Below are 11,191 nucleotides of genomic sequence, written 5' to 3'. Positions count from 1 at the left end.
CCCCCTTTCATTCCAGTAGGTGCCCTCCCCTCCGGCTTGAGGCAGACCCTGCCTTAAATTCTGCCCCTTCCCCATCTGGCCTACCTGAAAGGCTCACACTTTATCTCAGGGCACAGCCCCCTGTGCCTCTTGTCGTCCTGTCCCAGGCCGGTGGCACCTCAGGCCCTCCCCTATGTCCTCACCCTCTCCCTCTGTATTTGTCCCTCACACTGCGTGCTGATGTCCTGGACCATAGGTTTGTCACCTTCCTTACCTCCCACCCACACCTCTCCTCTGGCCCTCCCCACTGCTCACATGCTCACCACCCACCAGCAACCCAAGGCACAGTGGACCCTGCCCTGTCCTCCCTCCCAGCCCTTTTGGCCTCCGAGAGTCTGCGCCCATCCACCACCATACTTGCCCTGAGGACTCCCAGAACTCCATCTCCAAAGACCTCCTCGGCTTCCACGGGCAACTCACTGTCCCCAAACCTCTGTCCCCATCTCTGCCTGGTCACCCAGGCATGCTGCCCAACTCTCTCCACGCTCTGCCACTTTCACCTCCAGAACATTCGTTTACCCACCACTGACCCAGCTCTGAACTCACCTGCTCCCCCCAATGCTTCCTGTGTGGATCTCCCTAGAGTACAAATCAGTCACACCCCCTTGCTCTAAACCCTGCAATGGCTCCCTGTATCTCTTAAGACAAAGTCCTGATTTCAGTCCCATAGCACTGAATGGGGCTCCTTGTGCTTCCTTGCTCTCAGCACGCACCACGTGAATTCTGCCACCCTTTCTGGCTCCCAACTTAAACACCTCCTCCTCCAGGAAGCCTCTCAAGATGCCAAGTCTGGGGTAGGGCTCCCCTTAGTGTTCCCACAGCCCTTGTGAACCCCCAGCCCAGCACCAAACCTTGGGTTATGTGGGTGTCTTCTGCTACTTCGTGGGCTAAGTGAGGCTGGGACTACGTTTTCTGTATCCAACACAGGGCCATGCACACAGCAGGTGCTAGATAATAACTGGAAAAGGAAATAAAGGATCTCCTTTAGCCCATTGACCACTTTCCCCTGAGCACCAGCCCGGAAACCACTCCCCCTGGGGGATGGGCTGCCTCAGCCTCCCCAGTCCCCTCTGTGGGTTCCACCCCACCCCCCACTCCCACTGCCCTAGCACGCATTATGCTGGACTATAGCTGTCTGTGCATCTGCCTCCCTACCAACCACATCAACCTTAGTGCTGATGCCCATAGTAGAGCCTGTCCAGGCCCGTCTTCTACTTTTCCCTCCACATCCACCCCCTATCCCACTCTGTCCTGGGGTTCCCTCTTTCTCTTTCTCCCTTCTCGTAGTCAGTCGTCAGGCTTAGTCAACAGAAGGCAGTTAAGCTGCAGGAGATCCGTCAGAGGATGGGAGGAGAGTGCATGAATGGCGCTGTTCCTTCCCTATTCCTTCCCCAAAGCTCCTGTGGGCCTTCAGACACACCACATCCCACCGCCAACACCACCCGCTCCACCCTCACAGCCACAGCTCGCCCGTCCCTCCATCCAGGGCCATAATGCTGAGAAATTATCTTGAGAGCCCCAGGGAGTGACTGATTTAAGAGATCCCTCTGGTAGACAGATTACAGTAGAAACTGAACAGGAGTGGGGGTCGGGGGTTGGGTCCCACCGGGTTCCACTAACCCTTCCCCTCCTGGGCCTTGACCCTGTGGGTTGTGGACAGGGAATGTTGCCTGACTTTCCTGTAAACAAAGAATGTTGCCCGCTATCCCAGTTCTACAAGAATCAAGCCATTAGCCACTGCAGCAACCCACGGATGGTGCACCTGAGGGGAATTCAGGATGGAGAAAAACAGGAAGCATTCTGTGCTTTGGATACTGACCCTAGATAGTTAAGATGCATATCAAAGGAATAATTTCAATGAACCCAGGTCCTTGCATGTTCCCATACATAGAAAAACATTAACTTGAGATGTCTGTTCTTTGTGATTAGTAATCTTGGTGTTCAACTACATATTTTTGTTTTGTTCTTCCCACAAAAAACTCCTGTAGATCCTGGCTTCTCCCTTATCTCTTCAGAGCAATTCCTCAGAGCTTTCTGAGAGGCTGTCTTCTGGGCTTTAGTCCTCAGTAAGGTCCCACACAACTTTTAGGTTGTGCATTTTTCTTCAGTCCACAAGGCCTAGGGAAGGAAAGTGCTCCCAATGTTGGCCCCAGGTGCTGCCACCCGAATTCACCCACAGCTCTGTAAACGGCCCTTTTATTGGACTCCCCTCAAATACGCACAGTGTTAATAATGACTCTTTTCTGGGACTTCCCTGGTGGCTCAGTGGCCAAGACTGCACTCCCAGTGCAGGGGTCCCAGGTTTGATCCCTGGTCAGGGAACTAGATCCCACATGCATGCGCAGCTAAGAGTTCGCATGCCACAACTAGGGAGCCAGTGAGCCGCAACTAAGGAGCCCACCTGCCGCAACTAAGACCCAGTGCAACCAAATAAATAAATATTTTTAAAAAAGACTATTTTCTGCTGGGACCTTTATGTGGCAGTCAAGCTGCATATGGGAACTCTGCATGGGGCCAAAGCAATACCCAATGATGCTCAGAAAGCCCAGTGTCCCACGGTGTGGGTGGCAGGGGGTGGGTGGCATCAGCCCAGGACTGACCCACAGGGCCAGAGGTGTGAGAGCTAAGTAGAGAACAGCTCTCCTGCCATTCCTCTTCACCAGCACCTGGGCTCCCTTCCTCCATTTCAGAAGGCAGAAATGCCAGACATCCACTTCCCAGCTTCCTTTGCCCGAGGCCCAGCCAATCAGATGTACCCTCCTTGGAATCAGATGTACCTTCCCTAGAGTCAGACATACCTTCCCTGGAGTGTGCCTAGTGGGCTGGTGACCAGAGCCTCTGCAGTGGTGGGGGTCATAGCAGCCGGGTAGCAGCGTGCAGTGTCTGCCAAAGCAGAACTGTGACTTGGGCATGGCCTCTTTGTCTTGTCCTCCTGTGCCCTTGGTGGTTCTGGGAGCTACACAAGTTCATTTTCATAAATTCCATTTCTGATTATGTTGGGCAGAGTCAGTTTCCTCCAACGGATAAAGTTGTCAGCAGGTGACCAGGGAAATGGGGGTGCATCCAGAGTGGACGTTTGCCTGGTTGGAGTTAAAGGCAGTGGAAATCCAGCCAGGATGAAGGGAAAGCCTTTGGCAACCCCAGCAGGCTGAGGAGACAGAGCTAGTACAGCCATCACTGGTGGTGTGGTACAGATCTTCCACGACTTACGATGGGGTTACTGATAAATCCCCTGTAAGCTGAAAATATCGTAAGTTGAAAATGTATTTAATACATCCAGGACATTGGTCGCCTCCTCAGTGAGGACTTCATACAACCCTGAACCACGCCCTCGGCTCTGTCCCAGCACCCTCTAATACACGACTTACCTCTTTACTGTGTCTTCCACCACTAGAATGTCAGCTCTGTGAGGGAGGGAGTTTGCCCCTGGGCTTACTGCTATATTCCTCCTGCTTAGCACATGGTAGGCACTTAATGTGTTGTTAATGAATTAAGTGAAATGAAGATGCATATGAAAGAATTAGAGGAATCAGATTGCAACCAACCTCCAGCCCTTCTCCATCTCCCTTGCCCACTGAAGCAAGGTGTCCTCCCATAAGACCTCGTGAGGGAGTTACTTTGCAAGGGGAGTCAACTCTTCTAACGCCCCTCCTCCCCAACTCCTGAAACTAGAGATGGATACCAGCATGTCTGGAGACCTTATTACAAAGTCAGACCCAGAGGGGATGGCTTATGTATCAAAAGAATTTAAGACTTTGGTATTTTACATTAGCTAAAATATACACACTATGCGGTGGGGTGGGGGGGGAGACCGAGGCCCTAGACCATGGAGATAAGAACATCAGCTTAGTTAGGTTGGACTTCATCAATGCAGGTGAGCTTGCCAGGAACTTTGGATTCAATGTGCAGGCTTAAGCTACTGGGGGTTGTTCTGCCTATTTGGTTGGCTGAAATGAAAACTGGGTCTCACTAAATGCAATTGAGATGCCAAATGCTCCCTGGTGTAATGTAGAGGAGAGAACCCAAGGCCTCAGGAAGATTCACTCATTCATTCAAAATAAATGTTGGACTGAATTTATCAGGGACAACTCACCTTCTCCCTGAGTCCCTGGAGATGACCCAGAACATAGTCCTTCACCAAGGCCCTAGGAAGTTCATCGCTGAGAAGTTTCCATTTGCCAGGGCTGCTGTAACAAAGTACCACACCCTGAGCGGCTCAAACAACAGAAACTTACTGTCTCATAGTTCTGGAGGCTGGAAGCCAGGATGTCAGCAGGATCCATGCTGTCTCTGAAGTTGCTGGGGAATTTTGGATTAGGGGCACACCCTACTCCAGTATGACTTCATCTTAATTTATGACACCTGCAACCACCCTATTTCTACATAAGGTCACATCAGGAGGTACCGGGGGTTAGGTCTTCAATGTATTAATTTGGGGGACACAATTTGACCCATAAGTACCATAGTCACAGCTGTCCATGAGTCAGAGATTCTGGTTGGAGACACTATAGTTGAAATGCCTCCTTGATTTCAATGCAGATACCAGGATGTTTGGCAGGATCACCAGGCCCCTAAGACAAAAACTGATGGGGAGGCCAGCAGAGCCCTACTGGATGTGTATGACAAAAGAACTAGAGGGCTGACCACCAGAGACCTGACTGCAGAGGATAGGATCTCTCACCAATTCTCCAGATAAGATCAGTTCACAAACCCAGGGGCCCTTGACGGAAGTGGGGTGGGTGCCCTTTAAGGTGGGCCCTGTGAAGACAGCCCAGCTTCATGCTGGTACTTTCCCCACAACCCTTCCCAAAGAGACCTGTGGCCATTAGCCAGGGTTTGACAGATACCACTTCTGGTCTACCCCATTTTCCACTTTTAATAGAACAGTTTTTGTTTAAACAACAATGTGCCCAGTCCCAGGGGATGAATAATGATTGGTCTAAACCAAACATGGCAACTCGCCTTTACAGGTGATAATTATATTTTATTAATATATAATATAAAACCATATTATAAATATAATTCAAATGTTGCTGAAACCTATGTCTTTGTAACAATAGTTCATTCTATCCAAATATCCTCTGATCCTACCTGATGGCCACTGTTTCCTAGCAACCCAAAATGCTACAAAATTCTTCAGCCTAACCATATATAATCGCTCTTTCTAGGTTGTGGTAGAACAGTGAACCTGAAGAAAAATTCTGATAGTGTTATATTTCATTCCTTCTGTTGTTGCTTTGCTGTTGAAATCTTCAAAACCTTCTTCAGAAAGTGCAAGGAAGCCTCTAAGGAGGTCAGGTATCCACTCCAGGAACTCTGTGCCCGGAGACAGGGTGGGGACCATTCAGCGGTCCCCCAACCTCACCTACCAGGAAGACAGTCATAGCTGATACTACTCTGAGCTTGGGGATGAAGCCCAAGGGGTTCCTGTCATCCACTGTGACACAGCCACCCTCTGCCCGGACACACTAGGAAAGGCAAATGCCAGCAATGTTATGTCCATGGAGGAAGACCCCTGCAACACCCCAGCCCCACGGCAGAAGGTGTAGAAAAGTCCATCAAAATTCTGAGGCACGGGGAGGAGGAGGGATAAATTAGAAGCTTCGGATTAACATATACATACTACTATATATAAAATAGATGACAAGGACCTACTGTATAGCACGGGGAACTCTACTCAATATTCTGTGATCACCTATATGGGAAAAGAATCTGAAAAAGAATGAATACATGTGTACGTATAACTGAATCACTATGCTGTACACCTGAAACTAACACAACATTGTAAATCAACTATACTCCAATAGGACACGGGTTTGAGCCCTGGTCCGGGAAGATCCCACACGCCGTGGAGCAACTAAGCCCATGCACCACAACTACTGAGCTTGTGCTCTAGAGCCCGTGAGCCACAACTACTGAGCCCGCGAGCCACAACTACTGAGCCCACGTGCCACAACTACTGAAGCCCGTGCGCCTAGAGCCCGTGATCTGCACCAAGAGAAGCCACGGCAATGAGAAGCCCACGCACCACAAGGAAAAGTAGCCCCTGCTCACCACAACTAGAGAAAGCCTGCGCATAGCAACAAAGACCCAACACAGCCAAAATTAAAAATAAATAAATAAATTTATTTTAAAAAAAAACAACTATACTTCAATAAAATTTTTTTTAAATGCAAAAGGAAAAAAAAATTCTGAGGCATAGGAAAGGGTGTCTCTTGTCACCACCTTCCCCACGCCAGAAGTAACAAAGAACACCAGAGAATCAGCCAGCATGCTCCACCCACAGCCTTATGCAGGCCCTCCATCCTCGACCCAGCCTCTGGTTCCCCTCTCCAGGGATGCCAGTATTTGGGACCCACATTTCCAGGGACCCCAGATCCCCCCCTACATCTGTTTCTGTCTCAGTGGTGAGGGCCCAGCAACCTTGGTCAGCCCAGAGAAAACCCAGGCCCTGCCCAGGGCTCACTCCAGGGCAAGACAGTTTCTGCTCCAGGGATGGGTAGTCATGGGGGTGGGAGCTGGACCAAGGGTCCATACAGACCTGTTGGGAAAAAGCACAGCACAGGGGTTTGCAGAGCAGCTGGAAAGAACCTCACCAGTGGCGAGCTGGCCACACAACACCTTAGATTGTTCTTTTTTAAAAAAGTATTTATTGCAAAGAATGTTGGACACAGTGTGATATGTGGCTGAGATCCAACAACATCCATTCCAGGGCGAGCAGGAAACATGTCTGCAACAGGAGCACATCAACCGTCCTGGCTACAACCGGGCAGCCAGCCAGGTGGATGGCTGCCCATGCAGAGCCGGCTCCGGGTGAGCCCTGCTGGGATCCCACACTTCCCTCTGCCCCATCCCAGTCCTTGTGACACATCTCCAGTAGCTCCTGGCTGCCCTCTGGACAGAGAGAAAAGGCCTCGCTGGTCTCACCTCAGCCAGCCTGAGGTCTTGGAGAGGTGGTGACATCCAGATGTACGTGCCGCTGACCAAAGGGACCTGCTATGGCCAACAACTGAGCATGACCAAAAGTCACCAATACTCTGGCGGACATGGAAGCAAAGGCTGCAGTCCCCACATCCCAAAGGCAGTAGCGTGGTCCTCTGGCCCTGGGTCTAAGGGGCCTGGGGCTCTGACAGGAGATAAGTCCAGAAGGAGGGTACTGCCACGGCTCTGTCCTGGATATCTCTCCACCCATGTCTGTCCGTAACTGCTGTGGCACTCGAGGCCGAGAGATCATCAGCCTGGGCCAGGGACACAGGATCCTGGGGCCTGACTTCACCAAGGACCACCACCTGTGGACAGCAGCGCGTTCAACTACAAATCCACACGCTTCCTCACCCAGCCTCACAACTTGCTGGCCAGCCTGTTCTCCCAGCTACAAAATGGAGCCGGAACCCATGGCCCAGCCCAACTCCCTGGGCCCAAAAGAACTCAGGGGCGTGACAGATGGCAGGCTTCCCGAGGTCATTTTCATCAGGCTCCTGTGTACAAGAATCAGAAGCTGGGAAATTCCTGCCCTGGCCAGAGGCTGCCTCCAGCTCTGGGCTTTCCCGTGCTTAGTTCCGCGGGTAGAGGTCAACAAACGCCAGGACAGGCTTTTCAGGACCATGCAAGCTTTTCCGAATCCTTCACAGCAAATGCAGGTCCCTGCCACCAGTGTATACTCTTGTGTGGACACAGGCAGCGGCGGGCAAGGTAGCCCAGTGGCATGGCCGGGAGAGGAAGATGGGAGGGCAGCCTCTCCCTCGAGCACTGGGAAGGGCGACTCCTACAACTGTCCCGTCTTCACATCTTTCTTTACGTGTTGCACCATGAGAGCAGTTGGAGAGGGGTGGCCTTGGCTGCCAGCTCCCACGAGTATTCCAGTGTAGGCATAATTGGGAAGGGGTAATCGCAAACACCCCGCTCCCTGCATGTTTCTGTGCATTCCCATGTGCTGAAGTGAACACACTGCTTTCCTGAGCACCCACAAATGCAGACGCACGGACTCAAGGGTCTGGCCAGTGGAGGTGGCTGCCTTGGCGGAAGCTCTTCAGTTCCTGGTGAGGCAGGATGGGGATGGCTCTTTCCCACGTACTGAGGCAGCAGCAGCTCATGAACACCTTGCCTCTGGCTCAGGAAGTGGCCAAAGAGAGTGTAGCAGAGCCCTGGCAGGGGTCCCCAGGTCTACCCAGGCAGCTCGGCCTCAGTGGGTGGAAACATCACAGCAAGTGCTTTCCGTTTCACATTTTTGGGTTTCACACTTCACGAAGCCCACCAGGCCGGTGAGAGAGAACAGAAGGATCAGGGGCTGGGAAACCTCTCACCAGCCCGGTGCAGACGCAGTCAGGCCAAGTGGTTTTTAGCAGCAGGTTGGGCACCGCATACAACCCTGACACTGTCAACAAGGAAACAGGTGGGCTGGGACTGGGATTCTGGGTGCCACCAGCCATGCATGGCTTTGAGGGTGTTCCTGTGTGGTGACTGTCACACAGACCAGAGGGCCTGGAATGACCTCGTCCACAGAGATCAACACCTGCCCGGGGGTTGCAGTGGACGACACACGGTCACTGGTGAGCAGGGACCGTGACAAGGGCTTCCTCCGGAGGCCGAGAGATGTCTACATTCTGCACAAAATTAAACACACAGAACACTGACCATTTGCCAAGGACAGACAGTCACCACTACCTGCTTTGCTCATCGCTATAGCTGCTGGACTCACATCCTCACCCCGAGGAGCCCCGGCCACAGGACTTAGACCCCGACCTTTCCTAAGAGCCAGGCGTCAAGAGCCTCTTGACACGTGGTGGGTGACAAACACCAGAAAAAAGGTGGGGGATGGAGGACACCTCCGGTTCCTGCTTGCTCCTTGCAGGCAGGTCAGGCATTACCCAGAGTGAGGCCATCCCCACCTCCTGCCTCAGGTCTGGGTCAGGTGGGGAGAAACAGCTGGCTGGGAAGGGGACCAGCTCCTGAGGGTGCCCTCCTCCCGGCTATGTCGGTGTGTCGTTGGACAGGTGTCAGATATGGCCCCGGCAGCCTGCGGACACCTCCTGTGTCTGAGAGCTGGGGCACCAGGCCCCCTGCACCTCCTGAACAGCACCCCTCCCCTGCCTCAGCTGCAGAGCCCAGTTCTGTCCACAGCTGGCTGAGTTCAGGGCATCTCAGGCCTAAGGGATTGGGGTCAGAGACTCCCCTCAACTCTGTAAGACTATGTGATCCTATGTGATCCCTGATCTTGGTGGCCCAATGGAGCAGGTCACCAATGACCTGGGCCACAGCCCAGATCTGCAGGGAGGGAATCATGTCCGCTATGGCCACACTCCTGAGTTCACAGGGCTGGCCACTGGAATTGTAGGGGCAGGTGCAACTCTCACTGGGGGCAGGCTTCCCAAGGGCCCCTTTCTCACCACAACCTGTCCCCAAGGATGGGCCAGGACCTGGAGATCCTGCCCACCTTAAAAGGAACCATCCCGGAACCTGTGGCCAACAGAAGTTTGCCTCTCAGAAGTGCCTACCCAGAGGCAGGCAGGGTGCCTGCCAACTACCCCATGGCCATGTTGGCTCCTGCAAAGGGACCGGGGCACCAGCCCCTGATGCTTGCTGGGTCCAGGGGCCTCTTTCACCATCACCCCATCAATGCTGGGGGCTCAACACCTTCTGGGCTTTCCTCAGTACGAGGGGCCTGTTGGGACATCTACCCCTGAGACCTGTGTATGCCAGACTGGGCCTTCATCGGACTCTCAGGGCAAACAGGGAAGAGATTTACACAATGACTGGTTCTGGTGAGGGGAAGCAGCCTTAGGAAACAGGAGGACACATCCACACACCTCAGCCTGTGGGGCCCAAGGCCTGCACCCTGGGCAGGGACCCAAGGCCCAACACGTCCCATTGTGGGTGGCAGCAGGCATGACTAAGGTCCCAGGAGCCTTCCTGGTACAACAGACTCTGGGAATGGGGCCCAGAGGGGCGGTCCTGCTCTTGGCCTCAGTGGGAGAGGAAACCAAGATGGCAGAAGGATCCCACACGGGCATGAAGTGCTTCTGGGCAACACTTCAAGGAGCTTCTATCTTTAACGCTGGGGGAACACAGAACAGAGACGTGTCCTTCCGCAGGAAGGTGTCTACGCAGCACCGAGACACCCTCAGCCTCTGCATGGCCCTTTCCGCAACAAAGCAGGACATTTTTCATTTTTACTTTTTAAAGGTGCTCAAGTTGGACAGGTGCTCATGAGGCCTGGGCTGGTGGGACATGGAAGCGCCTGCCCCCTGTAGGCCTCTAGCCTCTGTTCTGGCCACAGCGTCACCCTGACAGAGAACTCAAGCTCACTCAGTAGATGCCCCAGCTGGGCCTGGCCCTGGTGGTTGCTGTGTCTGGACCCCCAGGAACGTGCCCACCACCCCAGCAGTGACCCGGCTGCTACCTGAGGCCTGTCTCGGTGCGTGTTCACAGCCGCCACATTCAGGAATATGGACTCCACTTTACAACCTGCCAAAGGGAAGATGCAAATCCATTCCCCCTCCTGAAAGGCAGCAGAGCCACAGGGGTAGAAGCTTCTCCCAGGAGGAGGCTCTCGGTGCTGTGGGGCTGAGCAGACGCCTCAGCCTCACTCCAGTCCTCCCACCTTGGGCAGCTCTGGAGGCCCCGTGCGGAAGCACTAGGCAGCGTGTCAGGCCCGAGCCTCTGGGCCACTGCCCAGCGCAGGCTCGCCAAGGAGCCCGGGCACCAGGCAGAGCCACAGTGAGGATGAGCGGCCCACCTCGGGGCCTGAGGGCGGTCTGAGAAGCAACAAGCCTAGCTCAGTGAGGGGTCACTACACTGAGCAGACCCTCACCCAGCCCTGTCTCACACATGAGGCGGGATCACCATGGTGCCAGGCGCTCAGTGCAAAGGGGGACGAGGCGATTAACATGCACTGGGATGACTTCAGCTGCCACTGAGCTATACAATTATCGTCCCGAGGGCACAACCATGTGAGAGTGCCTCGTCCAGTGTTGAAGGGGAGGGGTCGGGACCCAGGAGGTTAGGAAGTTGCGTGAGGCCTCTGCTGGCAGAGCCCAAGGCAGAGGCGCATATTTTCAGGTCCGGGTCCTGGGGCCGTGGGGTTTTCTGGGGGATTTTGGAGAAACCAGTAGAAAAGACCCTCATGTGGGTGGGTGACGGTTAAGGAAGGATC

General features: G+C 53.6%; 1 protein-coding gene across 6 annotated transcripts in view; it reads right to left on the bottom strand.

Annotated features, from left to right (window-relative positions):
- PFKFB4 (6-phosphofructo-2-kinase/fructose-2,6-biphosphatase 4) overlaps positions 1-11,191 on the bottom strand; it is a 47,371-nt gene continuing 36,180 nt past the window's right edge. For 3 of the 6 annotated variants that reach the window (XM_033413160.2, XM_033413165.2, XM_049716197.1), the window contains exon 13: positions 6,149-10,503. In XM_033413160.2, coding sequence (XP_033269051.1) covers positions 10,226-10,503 — 278 coding nt within the window. In that variant the 3' untranslated portion in view covers positions 6,149-10,225. Of the gene's footprint in view, positions 998-2,837; positions 3,279-4,132; positions 4,227-6,148; positions 10,504-11,191 lie in introns of those variants that run through there. The other 3 variants (XM_033413162.2, XM_004283899.4, XR_007479766.1) reach the window with 2 other exon arrangements.

This window comes from Orcinus orca, chromosome 10 (genome assembly GCF_937001465.1).
Source record: "Orcinus orca chromosome 10, mOrcOrc1.1, whole genome shotgun sequence".
In the NCBI taxonomy this organism is placed as follows: Eukaryota; Metazoa; Chordata; class Mammalia; order Artiodactyla; family Delphinidae; genus Orcinus; species Orcinus orca.
Note: the sequence above shows the minus strand (reverse complement) of the source record. Positions and strands in the feature narration are given on the sequence as shown.